The 19,387-nt window shown below is 42.3% G+C and overlaps 1 protein-coding gene across 6 annotated transcripts in view; it reads right to left on the bottom strand.

Annotated features, from left to right (window-relative positions):
• arhgef9a (Cdc42 guanine nucleotide exchange factor (GEF) 9a) overlaps positions 1-18,325 on the bottom strand; it is a 116,449-nt gene extending 98,124 nt beyond the window's left edge. For 3 of the 6 annotated variants that reach the window (XM_066714692.1, XM_066714690.1, XM_066714687.1), the window contains exons 1-2: positions 16,600-17,167; positions 2,815-4,405 (exon numbers count right to left, since the gene is read on the bottom strand). In XM_066714692.1, coding sequence (XP_066570789.1) covers positions 2,815-4,335 — 1,521 coding nt within the window. In that variant the 5' untranslated portion in view covers positions 4,336-4,405; positions 16,600-17,167. Of the gene's footprint in view, positions 1-2,814; positions 4,406-16,599; positions 17,169-17,983 lie in introns of those variants that run through there. The other 3 variants (XM_066714689.1, XM_066714688.1, XM_066714691.1) reach the window with 3 other exon arrangements.
• Positions 18,326-19,387: the final 1,062 nt, after the last annotated feature.

The following is a 19,387-nucleotide window of genomic DNA, read 5'->3' on the forward strand; positions in this document are numbered from 1 at the left end:
CACTGATTATAGGAGATCAGTTATATTGCTTTCACTATCAATCACAGTGTATAAATATTGATGATGCAGGACCAGCTAGTTTAAAATAAATGAGATGATAATTTGCAACATTGAAATAATGTCATACATTACTGTAAATAAAACAAAAGAACATCAGCTGGGACACGTTACAATGTCCATGCATTGAAAAATAAATCTGCATCATCATGATTCCCCCTGACAGCGAGTGATGCCACAAGGAGTCAGAATCAATGACATCATTCCTTTTTTTTTTTTTACAAAGCAGTGTGGTTGTCTTCAGCTGAAACCTGACAGGCGACACACTGCTGTACTGAGCTTCAGCTGTGCGAACGCTGTCAGCCATTTTGACAGTCAAACATCTGGGTGATTCAGTCCCTGAACAGGTGGTATTTAAATTAAAACAAAGTGAGTGAAATGTGTGGAAACGGAGATCAAAAGAGAAACAGCAAGATCCCATTGTTTACAAAACCGAACCAAGGCAACAGCTGCGAGACAAAATGCACATGACCGGGCCATCGAGGAGTCTTCTGGAGAAAGAAATACTAGGCTTCACTTGTTTCTACTGATAATATACATCAGTCAGTGGTACTGGACCACAGTTACTGCAAATGAACAATCACCCCCCATGATCGAACAGGGGATTCCTCACAGCTGCAAAGGAAGAGACAATCGTTTAGTTACAACTGCTCATTTGTTAGCTGTGTGTCCGTAACGTCTCCAGGTGAGTTTTGACCACCACTCAGAATATGTATCAGTAGTGTAACAGTTTTCTGAAACACACTGATGGGGACACAGGCACAAGCTTCCTAAAACAGGAACACACATGTCTAACTGTCGCACTCTGTGAAAACGTATCCGGGCATCTCAAAAGAAACTGCTGCAGGGCAAATATTTCACAGGCCTTGTGCTTAAACCTCCTCTCATCTCAATACGCCTCATTAGCAAGCGCTGCCGCACGTTCCCGGGGCCGCCTGACTCTCGCAGCGAGCAGCGCACTCCTGTGGGTGCGTTTTAGATTCCAGTGCGTAGTGTAAAACGGGGAGAGAGAAAGGAGCTCGTCCACTTCAAAACTTGCTGTTCTTTCTTCAGAGTTACTTAAGGTTCTGGCTGCCTGTGTGTTGAGGGACGTTATTAGGCACGAGGCACGTAGTTTGCGGTAAAATGGAGGCAAAACATGTAATTCATCAATAATGTATAATGATTCTGTCTTCGCTGCATCTCAAGTGTCGCTATATCTATTTGTGTCCTTGTTTTCTTTTAAATTTCAGACTGGTTTTGTGTGTCCTTAGTTGTGCAAAATGCAACATTGTCCCAATGAGAGAGAGAGAAAAAAAATCTAGGTCATCAATTCGGAAAAATGGGGTTCAGATGTATATACATTTTTTGGGGATGTTTATTCCCAGTGCTGTCCAGTAGATGGAGCAAAAGGATTTTAGTACATATTTTGTAAGAGTCAAACACAGATCCAAATGGTACAGAATGAAATATCTCCCAAAAGAAGGAATTAAGAGAAAATATTCGATCGAGATTTGTTCAGATTCCTTTAATGAACTGCCTTCGATTGTTATGGTATGATTGTATTGATATATATATATTCAAGTCCAGGTCTTTGATAGTAAGTGAAACCATTAGAGTGTGATTTGATGTCAGTCGTTTGGCTGATGATATTTTGTGATGGTTAGACTTGTTAGAAGGAGAGGAAAATATGATGTGCTGCATCTGAATTAGTTCTAATTAGTTTTTGCAGAGAAAAGCTTTTTTTTTATTTAACAATTAGCTATAGAGAATAAACCCATTAAACACAAAGCAGGGACTCTGTAAGATGGCAACCCGAAAAGGCACTCTACAAATTGCTTGTCAAAGTTCACATGAAGTGCACAATGTCTGTGATATAGCATGGCCAACAGTCTGAACATATTCCTCCTCCGTGCGCGAGTGGCTTCCGGGATGTAAAGCTTTCATTTTGAATTGACGACCTTTTACCCACAATAAATATGGATGACATCAAGAAAACAAAATAGCTCTTAGTCGGTATTAAATGTAATTTCTCTCGTTTGCATATTCTGAAATGAAACCTGTTTGTAAGTCGTTAAGAGAGAAATATTCCTCAGTGTTAATGACATAACAAGAGTAAACAGCTCGTAAAAACACAAGTTTTGTTGCGAAAATTGTAAGTGGGAAGGCAATTCAATTAGGATGTTTAATGACAGCACTGACTCACTAAAACTGTTCTGTAAACTACTGTTCAGCTTCTTGTCAACGAGAAAGATGCATTGCTTGTTAATTGAACAGCACAATTAGTAAACAGGTCTTGACATCTTTACAAGGTTCTTTAGGCACCAGAGAATTGCCGGTATTTCAGCTTTGTAATTTATCTAGTAAAGCAAGTTAATAAGCAAACCTCTATTAACACAGCACAGTCTCTGGAGACGTTTATAGCTGTTGGTTTTTTAAAGCCATTTGGAATTGCTCATTATTAAGGATTTTTTGTATTGCTATGGCAAGTAAACATCTTAAAAGAAAACCTGCTGTTTTTATCTCAGTCAACAGCAGAGAGGGGATATCACCGGCCCACCATAACACATGGATGCGGTGTTAATTTAAGGGCATGAAAGCAAAATCCACATCCTTCGTCCAGATCTGTCTGAGGAGTTTTGCTTTCAATCTAGCAGGTTTAACGTAGCACTGAAAGTTTTAGTAAGACTAGCTTTACTTTTCCCCGATTACAATCTTCCTACTACATCCAAGGAGCACATGTGTGAATTATGCCCTGTGAGGAATTCGGTTTCTTACCTTATGTTTATTCCCTGAGTGGTCTGGTACAGTTTTGCTGTCGGGGTCATTCTCAGAATTCCTCTGGCCCAGCCCAGCCTGCCCGAGCTCGAGAGAAAACGAGCTATTCGTGGAATCTGTACAATTTCCTGTATGGTTCACACCCTGCTGAGGATGGCTATCTGACTGGGCTCCTTGTTCGAGATGCAGGCTTGGCGAAGTAGAGCCACTGCCCCTGTGATTCTCGATGGAGGCCACAGATTTCTGAGGCTGGTCAGTAGAGGAATTGGCGACTACCAACACATTGGACAAGTAGCCATTAGGGCTCGGTGAATCGGGACAGGCTTTCCATGATTTTAAAGTCACCTGAGGCGAGTCGACACCGGTCAGGCTAACAGGCGAGACGGCATCGCACAACCCTGAGTCTGAGGACAGCACAGACCTGGGAGTCGAGTACAAGGTCTTCTCTTCATTCCTTAAGTCCAGAGACACGCTCTGTACGCACACCCCTGACCTCTGAGTGTTCGGGCTCCCCAGCGGAGAGCGCTGCCCTTCGGGAGGCGAGAATGACCGCGAGGAGTGCCTCCACTTCCTCGCTGTCTCTGCCACGCTGTTAAACCACTTGAACAGCCCTCCGAAGTGACCGCCCTTGCCATCGGAGCCCGCCTGCTTGGGTGGGGGGTCGATCTCCCGGATGCAGTCGAAATCGGAGGAGGCGCAGTCCGAGTCGATTGTCTTATCGAAAGTGTGGAACTCTGAGTTGAAACTCTTGTCCGCCTGGTTGGAGGTCCCTTTTCCAATGAAAGAAATTTTCCTCAGGTAAGTCCACATGTCAGATTTGGACTTCCTCCCCCCCTGAGGCGTCTTTGGGCCGTCCTGTAGGTAACCGTCTTCATGCACAGTGGAATTGTTGCAGTTGGAGAAATTGGGATGGCCCTCCGTGGACTTGGAGCCGTTCTGATGATTGGAGAAGTCCCTGAGCCAGTGGCTTTCATTGGTTGCTAGGTCCACGTCTTCGAAGGAGTAGTCCAAGTCTCTGATGCGGCCGGCGTAGGAGTGCCGTTTGACTTGGTTCCCGAACAAGTTCCTCTGTGCGTGGGGGGAGTGGTCCCTGTAGTGCGGCTCCTCTTCCCATCCGTCCTTGAAAATACTGCCGAACTTCGAGCTGGACTCCCTGCTTCCCTTACCTCTAAACACGGACGTGGGCTTCAGCTTCTTGAAAGACCTCATCTTGTCCACAAACGACAGCTTGGGCACGGACGTCTCGCCGGGAAGGATCATGGAATGGGGCCTGCGTTCATATCCGGCCGTGGTCTTTCTCCGGCTGATGATTCTCCAGATCCCGGTGTTTTTGGGCTTCCTGGCAAAGTCCATCTTCTCCTGACCGTGGCTCGGACACACGACCGGTGTGTCGCAGAGGTCGGGCTCCTGTATGATCATCGTGGCCCTTTTGTTCTCCAGGTCTAGGGAAATGTTAAAGACTCGGTTAACGAATCCATTGGGATCTGGCTGTTTTGAGTTCGAGCTTCTATTATCATCCATTACACCATCTTGGAGGATCAATCATTGACCATTTGTATCTGCCACGGTCATATCCAGTATATTGGCCCACCTGCAATGGAAAGAAAAGACAGACTTGAGCCATACTTCATGATTTTGCTCTAAAAGGACACATACAGTGTAAGTATTAGTAGGGGCTGGTGATGATTAAGTAAACCGAAGACTGAACTCTTCATTCATCACTGCTTTGAGAGACAACACAGCAAAAACAATAAATACAGAGTTACCCTGAGCAAACACAAAATCCAGATGGCACACAAAAAGCATCACCAGTAAAGTAACAGGTTAAGGTATGAGACACACAAGGCCACATGCTAAAGGGTTAAAGCAGGTCCATCAGTAAGTATTTTTTTAAAATTATTCTTTCTATCCAAGTGTTAGGTGCAAAATATTTTTTTTTCCTCGGGGCATAATAACCAAAAAAGGACTTCTCTTTAGCAACAGCCAAAGAATTTAAAACGTCCAACAACACATACCACTAGTGAGAAATAAAAAGCATCAGTCAAGGCAATGTAAACATTTGTGAATTTACCAGCAAAAAAGGCCCAGATGCAACTCAACCAGCAGTAAACACTGTTAATGACATCGGCTCCAACTTAAGACTTTCGTTTCAGGAAAACTCACTGCAAGAATTAACTGGTGTTAATGGGAATTGCGCAAAACATTTGTCTTCTTTATCCTGATCAAATCTTCCAAACAGATGACAGCATGAGTGACCAACATCCCGACTCTCCAAAATCCCAACCTCTCTCTTTCAAGTTTTCCTACAGATGTATTCAGGAGATGCATGGGTTTAAAACCACAAGTGTTTGTACTGAGAGTTCAGTGTTGTCCAGACAGTCTAAGGACACAGATGTAACACGTTTAACAAGCAGAATAAACACTGTGGCGCTCTGTGCAGTTTACCTCACTGTAAACACTCAGAAAACGCTGAAAGGATAAGTGCCTGGGCTGCGCTTGGAGCTCATGGGCTGTTATTACCGCACCTTGAAGTAAAGTCTCACAACATCCAGTTAGAACCAGAATCCTGCTCTTATGTGTACTGGAGGGTGTGGTAAACTGTTTCAGGGATTTGAAAGGGTGGGCCCTTAGACTATGCCTTCAAATTAAATGTTGTAGCATTTAATTACCGGTGACTATACATTAAGAAAGAAAAGTTAATCAAAATGAAACTTCCTCACCTGTACTCCCCTGGCGTATGAATCAGCCCCTTCATTGACCTGGTTATCTTTAACACTTAGGCACGCGCTTGTTTATAGAGCTGTTACAGGAGAACCAGGCAATGAACTTTTGAACGCTTCCTCGCGTCTTCATGACGGACATGCGTTGTGTTTACAGCGGGACAGAGGAGCTCCGAAGACCATACTTACTTCCTTCAAGCCTCCACGAGCCTTTGAATAATTCACACAAACGCAATTAACACCCCTCGCTCGGCTTTAATTAGACGCCGCTTTTAGCAAAAGGTTTCACCACAGAGTCGTGTGTCAGGAACTGATTTCCACAGATTAAGAGTTGTGCTTCGCTGCACAGACTTCAACGATTCCCTTCTAAACACTGGGGTGAAAAAATCTGGTCACCTGCAGAGCTTCAGGGTACAATATGCTGCACTTACAGACCTTTGCCAACCCAGGGTTATATCAGTTAAATCTAGAATGTGTGCCAATTAAGACCCAAGAAACTACAGTGACAAACTGCACAAACAAAAGTGATTATAATAATAATTTATTGAGTGACCTCCTGTGTAATTAGTTAAAACTATGCCAAGCTTGTGTGTTAAAGGATTAAAAGCAATAGGTTTTTTATATACAGTATAAATGTAATGTCCAAATAAGTCAATTCCATGGAAAACTAATTTAGACACATTTCTCTTCTATTTGAGACACACGGACACTTCTTAAAGGCACCAGCACATTGCTAACAGTCACGAAACAGCAGCAGCGACAGGCCACATTTATCAGCCTGGGCTCGGCTCCGGCACACAGACGGCTCTTGGCTGGAACTGGACTCTCAAGCGTTACACAGAACAGCCGACGCATTGTTTGCATTATCAGACGAAATAAAACAAATCTCAGACGAGTAAGCGATGAATTCAGCCGCGCTGTACGAGGCAGCTTGTTGCACGTGTGAGTCAGTCTTTCAGTTCATCACCTCTGGTCTAGTGGAGGAGTTGCCCAAGAATTATATCTAAACCTCAGGATATTATTAGCTAGGCCTATTTGTTTAATAGCAGACGCCCTCACCCAGGGCAACTTACAGTCTTCACAAGAAACATTTTCACTTTTTCAAAAAGTGAAGTAAATACAACCAGTACAAAACACAATGCACAATAAGGACACATCCCAGTACAAATGAGCAACAAGTGCAGACAGAATACAGTTCCGTCCCAGGCATGTGCTCAAGGGAGGGGCAGGAATAGACGTTACAAAAAAGACGTAATCAGGAGTGTGAGGGAGTATCGTTTAATAAGAATTTGCATAAAACCAAGTGTGCCAAGTCACCCAGGGGATCAGTATTACAGGTACACTGTAAACAGATGTGGCTTGAGCGCGTGTCAAGAGTGCAGATGTGCTGGGAGTGGGACAGAGCGGGGTCAAGGGTCACTGCAGGATCCTTAGCAGACGAAGAGGGGGAGGGTGCGTAGATTCCACTGGCATTGAGATGGAGAGATGAGATGAAGGCTAGGAGGAGGGAAAGAAGAGACGAGACGTTTCAGAAAGGTGACGCTCGAGATGATACGAGTGCATCGAGGAGGAGACGGCAGAGAGACTGAAGTCAGAAGTGTGGTAAAGACAACTGTTTGCCAAGACAGAACACAGACGGTACTGCATGAACCTGCAGCCCCACAGTGCCCGGAAACAAGACATCCGGAGTGTCTGTTGCTTCTTAGAGTATCTTGTTAAATATATGAATAACGTTTCTGTCTATCATCTATCTATAGAATACAGTGTCATTATTCTGCTTCCAAAGTGGGCTACACAACCAGGCTATCCCTCAGTATTACACAGGTCCCGCTACTTGCATTTGAAGGTAAGCACAGTAAATGTGTGTGGTAAAATGGTAATTTCCCCATTGTTTCCCAGTGTACCTTGCTTTTTCACAATTTTCTGAGATTGTGTCACGGTTTAAAATACCTCTCCATGCTTTATTTTGATCTCTTGTGATTTCACCATTGTACGCTAGAGTAAATCTACTCTTTAATCTATTTATCGCTATCATTCTCCAAGAGGGAGTCTGCCCAACACTTCCCTCATGGCATCCACTGGACTGACACACAACGCCAGCAGGCAGACATGAGCTTCTGCCCACAGTAACCTTGGCCGGTGTAACGTATGGGGGCCATGTAACAGGTAGCAGAGTATCCTGGGAGTACCATGATCATGTCACCCCCACAGTCATGCACTTCCCACAACATGACACATCATTAACGAGAAAATAAAGAACCAATTAAATGAAACCTTTACACTCTGACTCCCATAGCTCCAGAATTGTTTTGCACGCCGGCGTTTATGTTTGGAAATGCCGGTGCAGGAACATTGTAAGGACTTTTCTTGTTTGATTGAAGAGGCTTTGTGATTACTTCTTTCATTATAAAATCTTAGATTATCAACCGGGATTGATTCTTATCCATAAACGAGGCTCTGCATTAGGCATTTAAAGCACTTCCTTACTCTGAGCCTTGGTTTCAGATGATCACAAAGGCTCTCGGGAACACTCCCAAAAAATCCTTTCAAATAAGGACAAATATCCCCTAAAAATAATATGTGCTGGTAAAACTCGGAAATGAAAGGATTGAAAGTCAGCTGAGGATGTTTTCTACACACGTGATGTTGGGGGTTAAATGAGAAAGGGCTCCAACAAATGGAAAAGCACTTGAGGTAAAACCCAATTCTCCAGCTGATTCTGAGTGTTTGCAAAAAAAAGAAAAGAAAAAAAAAGATGAGTCATCACTTCAAATGCATGAATTTTTTTAATGCACATTTTAACAAAAACCCAGTAATTGAGATCCTCCTTACGGTATTTTTTCAACAATGTCTTCATTCCTTTTTCTCAGTAGAATTAATTTCTAATGCCATTAGGGAAAGTATTGGTCTTGGATGACTATTAATTCTAATCACAGAGGAACTAAAGAACACACAATTATCTGCACATTCGATGGCCCCGCTGTGCAAATGTAATTACGCACAATCAGGATTCAAGAAACCTTTCTTTTGCTACAATTAGCCTGTCACTGACGTCTACATTACACTGAACGAAGAGCACTTTGAACCATCTTTTCAACAACAACAAACCAGGTCCACACTGCCAAGAGAAATGGGCTTTGATGAGCACAATGTCAGTGTAACATCACACACCCATGAAGACAGGGCTTTGCACTTGATGCTCTTGAAATGGGAGGTTCATTATAGTCCTTCACATTCTCAAAAGTGAACACTCTGCTTTGAGGCACCCGAAACTGATTAACTGTGAATCTCACCCCGAGCCCTCTCCTTTATCTGCTGCTCTTCTCCATTTTTAACTGAAGCAGAAGAGTCAAGTATCCCAGCTGGGCACAGCGTCTAAAAATACTGCACCTCAGTTGAGTGTAAAAGTAGATTTTGACAAAGCTGCAGGCAGAAGGCATTTACTGAGATTTAAAGCAGCTCAAAGCACAGCGAGGGAACTGACACGCCTGGTTGGTACTGGTGGAGAAGGAACCTGTTTACGGATCAGGACCGACCAGGGAGAAACGCTCACTCTCTGGGTCAAGACTTGCACCCTTTACTGAGCTTTGCTGCAGCTATTCCTGTCACTTTTCCACAACAGACATCTCCAGTCCCAAATCTCACTGCTCTTTCTACTGCAGGACAACCCCGGGCGGCTTTGTTTCCCCATTGACGAGCCGAGAGCTCACTTCCAGGTCGTGCTCAGGGACCCGAGGCGCTGGGCGTGTGTAGAGTCAGATTCCCTGACCTTGTGCACATGCTCTGAGACGGACATGAAATTCCACTGTGACAGCTATGAAACAGCTGCATATCACTTCATTTTGAGTTGGCCTCCATTCATTTGAAGTCCCAGAGCAACATTGTGGCTGCAATAAAACTTAAAAAAGGCCATGTTTTCTGTCAAATTAGCATAGAACCTGTCTAATCTTTTGCAGAGAAAACATTCAGTTGTATATATACAGTTATATAGTTCTTGACATAATTTTAAAACAGGAAAGATCACTAAGCATTTCTTCAACACATCTGTACATGCTGTTGCATAAGCAAAATGCAAAGTCATCTTTGCCATGCACAGTTGTATAAAGCGAGAAATGAAACCTGTGCACACTAGCAGTGAAATGTGGAAAGCAATCAAACCCAATGAGACGCAATAATAACATTACTGTCAATCCTCAGCCCCATTGGCCAATGCAGTAGCTAATGCCTTTCACTCAAGCCAAAACACACAGAATAGCTTTCAAAGCTTTTGCCACCAGTGAGCAACAAGCTGCGCTTTTGGCTGCCATGCAAGTAAAACAAGACTCTCTCAAACCCGGGAAAACTCAGCCCTGAAAATATACAACCCGTAATAATAACTGCTTCTCCCGTCTCCAGTCAATGGATTCTGAGCTGAAGTCGAAATCTTTACAAGTCACATTCATAATGGATTTGTTGTTTTATTATTTTGGAAACAACCTTGGAAACCCAAGACCCACCCCATCTTCAAACTGAGTAAATAATAATTTCTCAACTGAATCAGAGATATCTGATGAGGATGAGATGATATTTCTAGCTGTTACTAAAGCTAAAGATAACCATTGATAAGACTTGGCAAGGAAGCAAAATTGCATTTGAGTACAAATAAAGCAGTGCAAAAGATCAAACTAAACAGCTAATACCATACAAAGTAGAACAAAAAGTTCACTCACAGCAATTTTGACATTAACTGCTTATTGACTGACAACCAGAAGCAGACATGTTTTTCATTGTAGTTGATGAGATCTTATTTTATCTGAAAAACTAAGAACTCAGTCCTGCCATTTTACAGTCTTAAAGGCATTATATTCAAGAGAGGCCATCAGGCAAAAGGCTGGCGTATTTCACCACATGAACTATAGTACTCAAGCACTAGGCCTTCGACAATGAATTTAATTTACTGCTCTAATAACATCATATAATTGGTGTGGTATTTGATTCAGAACCTAAATGCCATGATGTGGCTCTTTCAGATGACATAAAAAACTGCGAGATCTTCGGTCCTGCTTCAGGTCTCCAGGTGACAGTTAGCAAAGCTCCCGGCCATTAAACTGACTGAAGTATAGGCTACTATCCGGACAGAAATAACCGCGGTGCAGCCAAGCCACTCAGAGCCGCTGGTGGAGATGGATTCCCAAACACTGGCCTGAATGGGACGCCAGAATCCAGTGCACAGTCGATAACTTCTCTGTGAAAGGGCTGTCACTTTCAATCTCTCGCCCGGCGCAGATCTGACACAGCGTGTTGCTCTCTGGTGAAAGAGTGAGACACATTCAGGGCTTTGCAGTGCGGACGCCATGTCAAACACAATCACCACCAAGATCATCTGCCATTAGACATTACCGACTGCAAAGGCAAACAGCAGATCTGTTTCGGTAGCAGTTAGGCATGAACATTGACCGACATCAAACTGGAGAGCCAGTGGAGACCAGGACGATTTCAATACCATGCTCAAGTTGATTAAAAAACGGTTTTCGATGGATATCCCCAACAAATTGAAATTGGATCACTTACAAATTATAATTTTGGCTTCTAAAATCCGGAAACTTAATTGTTAACAATCACAATCAAAAATGTATTTAAAAAATATATATTTTAAAGACCCTTCAAAATTGTAATTAATAATAATAACAACATTAATTAAATGTACTTTGTGGGTCGTTTCAATACCAGGTTTCATGCATTATGATCTGTATGCCAGACCCAGGGGAACTGAATAACAATGCAAACAAAACTGCATACAATACATTTTGCAACTCCCATAGGAATGCATGTAGCTAAATACATTAGCATTCCCTTTCGGGTATACCATTAAAATCCATGATTTAAAAGAGTGCATAAAGCATCTGGAACAAAATCTAAAATCAATTAACAAATATCAAATATCAAAGGTGTGTGTGTGTGTGTGTGTGTGTGTGTGTGTGTGTGTGTGTTTAAAAGGAACGTACTGTAAACCATAAAAAAACAAACAAGAGGGAGGAAAGACACCAAGGTTTGAGTGTCCCTTTCATGCTGAAGGGCATTTACTGCAAAACTGTCCCACCAAACAAAACATCTGGTCTGTAGTAAGACAAACTGCCTTGTTAATCTTTGGCTTTACAATTCCCTATACCTTAGATGTATGTATTTCATCAAACTCAATTCCCTTTGAAGACGGACGCCTCCCTTCCTCCCAGTCACAGGAACTCGTCACAGTGACTGAAGTCATATGGACACACAGGCCTTTTAAAGGGGATTCAACACAATCACTGCAGATGGGATTCTATAACCATCCAACCATATTGTTGTTGTTTTTCTGTTCTTGACACCAATTCAAGCAGACCACTTTTTAAATTGTATTGTTAGTGGAGATCATAAGTGCAAAATCATCACAATATACCGTACAATATATCAGTACTTTCAACTGGCATGAGGGGAGAAGATGATTTTAAATGGAGAAGCCAGATGAGAAGTCAAAGGACTGTGGACCAAGCAGATAACACTGCAGCTGCGCACTAAAGCCACATCTTGTTCAGTTATATATTTAATACACATTATAAAACTTAAAGTGATGTCATAATGGTGCTTAATCACACCTAAAACCTTCTATGTCTGGCTCTTTCAAGCCTTTCTTGATTCACAGTAAATACAACTAATGCAAAGAGACCACTGTTGTATTTAGAGCAAGTACTTTAAGACTTTTTTACCTTTAAACTTTGTGAAAACTTTGCAGTGAGGGAACCATGGAGGGAACAGCAAAATACCCAGGAGCATAAGAATTGTGATACATCACGTCAGTGTCGTCTGTTCCAGGACAGGAGACTGTGCCACATTTTTCATGATAACAGTAATTGCTGTGAAATAAATGTGACAACTTGCTCCTTTTCAGTGCCCTGGGCCATTCGTTCTTTTTAAATAATCCTTCTATTTAAACAAAAAGCTGGGATCATTACAGCAAGTCTCTACACAACCCCACAGCACAACAATAATCACTGGGTCCTTTAACTTCTACCTGAGTTTTGAAACAAGCTCAGGGTCTCTTCCTCTGGGAGGATTTCGGAGCTTTTCGCCCCCTTTGTTTTTGTAACAATTTTCAGGCGACGTCTGCACAACTGCAGCGCCGCCGTGTTCAGACAACAAAACTATTCCAAAAATGTCCTCTCCGCTGGTGAGGGTGTGTGAGCCGAGCGCATCTAATGAATCTGCTTTAGCCTGTATTACACATTGTGGTGATTTACAGGCCTCGTGACTTCTGTAACGGCTGGAATTTGCAGAAAGGCAGACAGGCTTGAACATGTCAGAATTACAGTGCAGATCTCGGCTCCCAAACAGCAATACATTAAACATGCAGGGATCACTCAACAGCTGTATCACTAGGTGTTTGTCGCTGGGGCCTGGGGGTTCTCCCCTTGTGTTTTTTTGTTGTTTTTATTGTTGTAATTTAGTCCTCCTGTCAAGAGATGTCACTCTAGTTGTCACAGCAAGCAAAGCCATTAGCAATCATTGCATTGGTTAATTGCAGTGCAGTGAACTGATCAAACTATTCTACTCAATAGTAGATTCATCCATAGAAATAGAAATATCAGAAAGATGATATAGCGCTTACATTCAAATGGGGAATAGGTTTAATTATTATACTTAAAGAGAACTCACAAGTATAAAGTTTCAATTTATCATGAAACATTACACAAATACTTTCAGACTATTATGTTTGTTTGTATCTCATCGGGCAGACATACAATAGTCTGCAAACATATTGTGAGATGCATGTATAGCCTCCAGACACGGTGGAATCAATTCTAAGAAAGGTATAGATACCATCTATCCACTGCGATCTCTCACAGGGGGTATAATGATTAAGAAGTGAAAAGGCGTCTCTTTCCTGACTACATCTAGACTAGAAATCAAGAGAAGAAGGAGCTGCAGTCCAGACAGGGACATTTGCAGACCTGCATCCCTTAAAACTGAACTCCAGAAGGCAAAAAAAGGGCACAGATTAATAAACTGGTAAAAATATTAAAATATGCACTTGAGTATACGTAACATTTCTAAGTCCCGTAAAACAAGACCAAAAAGTATCAAAATCAAAAGTCATTGTTTTCTGGGCTTCTTAGTTTCTTGTCTGAAATATAGCCCTGAATTTTACTGCCATGAGCAGTTGATTATCTTTCCCAAGAGTCATTGCAACTTGTGCAAAATAATTATTCCCATCAGAAGGTAAAACTCCAAATGATTATGGATGTTTGCATTATATCAAATTACATATTTTTCTTTACTATTTGACCTAAAACAGCAAGTGTCAACAAGATTTAACATTCAGTTCTTTGGTTAGTTATCCCCTAATTACCAAGGGGTAATTGATAAGTCAGTGGTTAATGTGTCAATTGGCTCACGATTCATTAGCGCAGAGTAAATACAGTGGTGTAACGCACATCTGGAGGTTTACTGAACTGCAGTTTAGTTCGGTCATTGTAATTCACCCGTGAAATGCACAGGCCCCTACAGATTATGCTGTAAAGATATTCATTTGAATCACGCACTGTAGTTTGTTTTACAATGGTTGAAAGACTTGTTTATAGAGACTCTGCCAGAAAGGGTGGGGAGGAGGATAATAAAAACAGCGATGCCTCAGAGATACTCCGATATTCAGCAGAAGAAGAGACAAACAATAATATCGTATTCACTTGGAAAATAAAACCACAGACTAGAGTCATAATAACCCAGCACTAACACCCAAGTCTTCGGTATTAAGATCCACCTTTTCATAACTGACTTCATAAAACATGTTTTTCCCGTGTGAAGTAATGCATAAATCTTGTTTGCGAGTCTGGACACTTGAATCTGAAAGTCATCGTTTTTTCTTCAAAATAACAGGGCCTTTATGTAGGTCTGTGTTAATTTAATTTGAACTGGCTTCATGGCATTGGAAGTCATCAACCAGTTGCTTCACATTTCAATATATTACTTTGTAACTATGGCGGGGGGGACATTCAATCCAAATTCAAATACTGCTCTAAATACTCTTAACCTGAGAATGTCGAATCTGGTCCAGTAATCATTATTAAAAATGCTAAGTATGAAGAGAGAACAAGTTACAGTGCGATGCTTACGTTGTCTGTGTATTAAAAAAGTGAAGGCAGTCTTTGTGACTTTGCTTCCTTGGCACACTTTCTCAGCCCCTACCACAGTCAATATTTAATTTTGTTATTCGCCTCGGCAGGGAGGGACCGGCCTGGATGGGAATTAAACGGGAGAGTAAACACACAAGGGCTCTTTATCAAAGACAGGTGGCACCGTTCACTACAGGTGACTCATGACTTGGAAAGGGTGACATAGAACACACAGTACTTCTAAAGACCTGTGAACGTTCAAAAAGCAGAGTAAGGAAGGAGAACGGAAAGGAAAACCCCAATAAACATTATAAATAGAAGAATACACGTCAACAGAACTGTAGTCCTCTTTATGTGGGTGAAGTTTATTATTATTAATAATAAAAGACTGCTATATATTACCAGCAATGTACACCTCAATAGATGTTTGTACTTAGCAGGCCTTAAGTGAATACCAGCATTTAAACGATGGATTCCCAACAGTAGACACACACAGGAACAAATATTTTCCTGTGTGAAGAGATGCCATTATCTCTGCAAGAACTCTCTCGTTCAGCTCAGCGTACTTCACACGGTGAAGAGAGCGTTTACTGTCACAACTTGTCCCGGATCCAGGAGTGTTATTGGCCCATGCAGAAGACTCATTTTTGAAGGTGGAAACATACGACCCAATGAACGCTCAAGGTGTCTCACTGCAGCCCATTGTGAGCCGAAATCATTAACTTCCAGTGCCGAGATGTGTGCAAAGTCAACCGCGGGCTGCTGAGCTGAGTGGCCCCAACCTCTGCTGACACCAACTCAGCGTATTTGTAATCTAGATAGATGACAGCCATGCTTCTGCATTAATTAACCTGAGAAAAAAGATTAAAGTTGGACAATATATTTCATTTCATACACACTACTGGCCATATAACAGTCAAGACTATATATTTATTATTTTTTAAAAGACATCATTTTATTTTTAAATGGTCTGAGCAGTTTGAACATCTCGCAAAGAAAGCAATCTCATATGTCTCAGTTGCACCAAGGTGCGTCTTTCTGGACTAACTGCACTTATCCAAATGGACATGGAACCCAAATTAAACTTCGTCCCAAACTCTGGGCGGAGGGGATGAAGATGCTGACACTACAAACACAGTCTGTGTTTAGTTTACATGAACGTGTGAAGAGGAATGAGTCAACCATCTTGTCATACACGTTTGAGTTTCATAAATACAGTTTTGGTCAGCTTTTCTATGTTCAACCTCAGGCTGAATTACAGTCTGTATTACCGTGTCAACCTAAACCACATGGCTCCTACAGAAACACTGTTACACAGATCTATTGTTTCAACTGTGTCCCAGCTGTGCAAAACAAATAAAATTAAAACCAATAAAAACAGGAAATGCTTAAAATATGCCTCAACACGTTGAGTGAAATTATACTAATTACTATGGGTTGTGGTTAACTGGTCATTGTAGCTTGCTGAAAGACGCATATAAATAGTTTTAAAACACCTTTCCTATTATTCTAGTTTTTGAAAACACGTGGTTGAAAATTGACCGGACCTGAACCAATTAATCTCACATAGATAACAATCACGGCTGTGGAAAATATGCATTTTGTGTCATGAATCATGATTTAGTGCAATTCATGTCACATGAATGTTATTATGTTTAATTACATTTCACTACCAGTATATATTCAATATGGGCACAAATAATATTTGATATGTTAACTTCCCAGAATAGCCGCTGCTCAAGTCATCTGGAGCCACGACTGTGCATCTGAACGACGTGATTCAAACTATTGGGCAGTTCGTCCGCAGTTTTAAACGCACAGCTGCACAGCTGCACAGATGCACAATGCGGCTGCGCGATGATCAACGCAGGTCTGCACGCTGGCAGCTCGCTGTGGCTGACCGTCAGGAGCTGCGCAAGTCAAGCGCAAGTGCCACTCACCTGACTTTGCATGCAGTTTTGGACTTAAGAGTTTCTCCAGAAAGAAAGCGCAGCGCTTCGCTGAGGGAAGGATAAAGTTATAACCTCTTTATTCCCAGTGGCTTGCCGCTGTGATTCAATGCCCCGCAAGTCGCAGATCCTCGCTTCCTCCTTGGTTTTAAGATCACACCGGAGTTAAAAGGTGCTTCTGACAGCCAGCCTGCACAGGAAAAGGCTCCCTCGTCTCTGCAGCCTCCGAGACTCGTCCGGTTGATGCCAGGAAAGATCCGCACAAAGTTTACGCGCAGTTTACGCAGCGCAGAGCAGCTCTGTGTGACCGAGACCCGCAGACGCGCAGCTGGGAGAGAGAGCCGGCTTCCCCGCAGCTCCCAGACACAGCAGCGCAGGGAGGTGTGTGTGAGAGAAAGAGAGAGCGAGAGAGAGAGAGAGAGAGAGAGAGAGAGAGAGAGAGAGAGAGAGACAGTGTGTGTGTGAGAGAGAGAGAGAGTGAGTGTGTGTGTGTGTGAGAGAGAGTGTGTGAGTGTGTGTGTGTGAGAGAGAGTGTGTGTGTGTGAGAGAGAGTGTGTGTGAGAGAGAGTGTGTGTGAGAGAGAGAGAGAGAGAGAGAGAGAGAGAGAGACAGTGTGTGTGTGAGAGAGAGAGAGAGTGAGTGTGTGTGTGTGTGAGAGAGAGTGTGTGAGTGTGTGTGTGTGAGAGAGAGAGTGTGTGTGAGAGAGAGAGAGAGAGAGAGAGAGAGAGAGAGAGAGTGAGTGTGTGTGTGAGAGAGAGAGAGAGAGTGTGGTGTGTGTGTGTGTCCACAATGAGACTGAATCCACAACATCACAAGCTCAGAAACAGCCCTGAACTTCTCAAGAAATGCTCCAAACAGGGCTGGTAACTTAACTTATAATTATTACTATTATGTTGATTGATTTAAATTGATTCTAAAGTGGCGCTGTAAATATGAATTTTTTTTAAGGTTTTTGACATAAGAAATCAAACATCTTTGCGCAGTTAAGAAGAGATAGATTAAATGCAATGCAATAATACACAACACCACAATACATCGATATGACACAATATGACTTCTCTAAACTCTAAACCACATTGGGAACTTGCATTAGAGATCGTTTGATTTAGTTTGTATTATGTTCTTGTTATGTAGGGTCATAAATCATGGATTCGATTCCCAATAGACATGTCTGTTTTAATAACCCTGGAGCTGTTCCTTCTCCACACCAAATACCTGTTCAGTATTTTATTTGTATGCATTTATAAGCCTAGGGTCTATGTCCCATTCTGTTTTACCAGTCTCTTTAAACATACCTGCAGTGACCTGTAGGGCCCTTTCATTGCTCTCATGAAGATCACATGCATTTGAAGAGAAAGAAATAAATACATCTTACCTGTAGTCAAAGAGTGGCTAATCTCCCCCTGTGAAGCCTGTGCATTTTAAACAGCAATGCACCATTCATTGAAGCAAAATCCTGAATTTCCTTTTTAACATTTATCACAATGCTGTTTCAATGGCAGAGATTTGCAGGACTTCAGGCTGTATCCAGTGAGTTCCTTTCCGTGTTTAAAGAGTCACTAATTGTAAGTATTCTGGGACTTCCCCTGCCCGAGACAAAGCAAAATTAGGACTCTAATTGCATCATGGGAAGTAGATCCTTTTTGCATTATCTGAAATCCACTGTATTTGAAGTCACAGCCCTTCAACTCTGAAGACAAAATAGGAAAACACCAGGGGAACTGGAGGAATTCAGCAACCTAAACAGGGCGGAGCTTTGAAAGACGAGATGTAGGGATTTCTAAATTTAAACATTTCCTTTCTGTCCTGTTTCAGGCTATTGTGAACCCCTTGTGCGAAGCAGCGTGTCTGTTTGCACAGGAAAGAGTGGATCTCGCATTGATGGGTTAAACAAAAGATACCCAGCCGCTGACAAAACCAGGAAGCCTGCGTTACACTGTGTAAATATCACCCGGCCTACACTTCTTTACATCCTTCCAAATACGGTCAGAAATGACGACTGCGTTCCCCTGCCTCTCGCCTATGACAATAAGTTAGAGATTCTTTGAAGCGGTGAGATCTATATACAGGCAAACGCTGGCTGACTTCTCTGCCAGGAGCTTGCACAGTCTTGGGAGTGATCTTTAATTGCAGTCCAGGGCATTTGCTTCATGTGAAAGTTGGGCTTCAAACCCATTTGGTCCGAGTCTATAGATTCTTGCTGGCCGGATCAGAAAGGCCCCCCAAACACCATCAGAATCACTTGAGACTGGGTGGAGACTGGAGGCAGGATATATGGCGATCCCCTCTTTAATAAGGCTTAGACGCTCGGTCCTGCTTTGGTGAAGGAGAAGGCCTTTCCACCAGGACGATAACGGTTTAATCAGCAGGTCAGTCACCACCTCACTGTGCGAGAGCCAGAGCAGAGAAACATAACTGTCCTGAGCTGCCCTTCTGATAAGATGTGAAACCACAGCTCTGTTGAGTGTGCCTTTGAAGTTAACGATGCTAAGTTCACTCCCTGGTCTTCATAAATTGTTGTGGATGAAAAACCTCAGCTGAGTTGAATAACTGACAGATAGTCCTTTATTCGTGGGAATAATATTCCCTAGCACACATTTATTATGAACATCCAGTGAATAAAAAAAAAAAAAAAGGTTAGTTGGTGGGAAATTATTGTGACTGAGGTTCTAGCCAAGCATTTTATTATCAGTTTTGTTTCTTCTGTTTATTTGTCTTGCTGGTGTATCACGACACTCTCCGGACCCGGTTCTGAACCAGTATCACAGACACCCCTCAA

The sequence above is a fragment of the Amia ocellicauda genome, chromosome 10 (genome assembly GCF_036373705.1).
Source record: "Amia ocellicauda isolate fAmiCal2 chromosome 10, fAmiCal2.hap1, whole genome shotgun sequence".
NCBI lineage: Eukaryota > Metazoa > Chordata > Actinopteri > Amiiformes > Amiidae > Amia > Amia ocellicauda.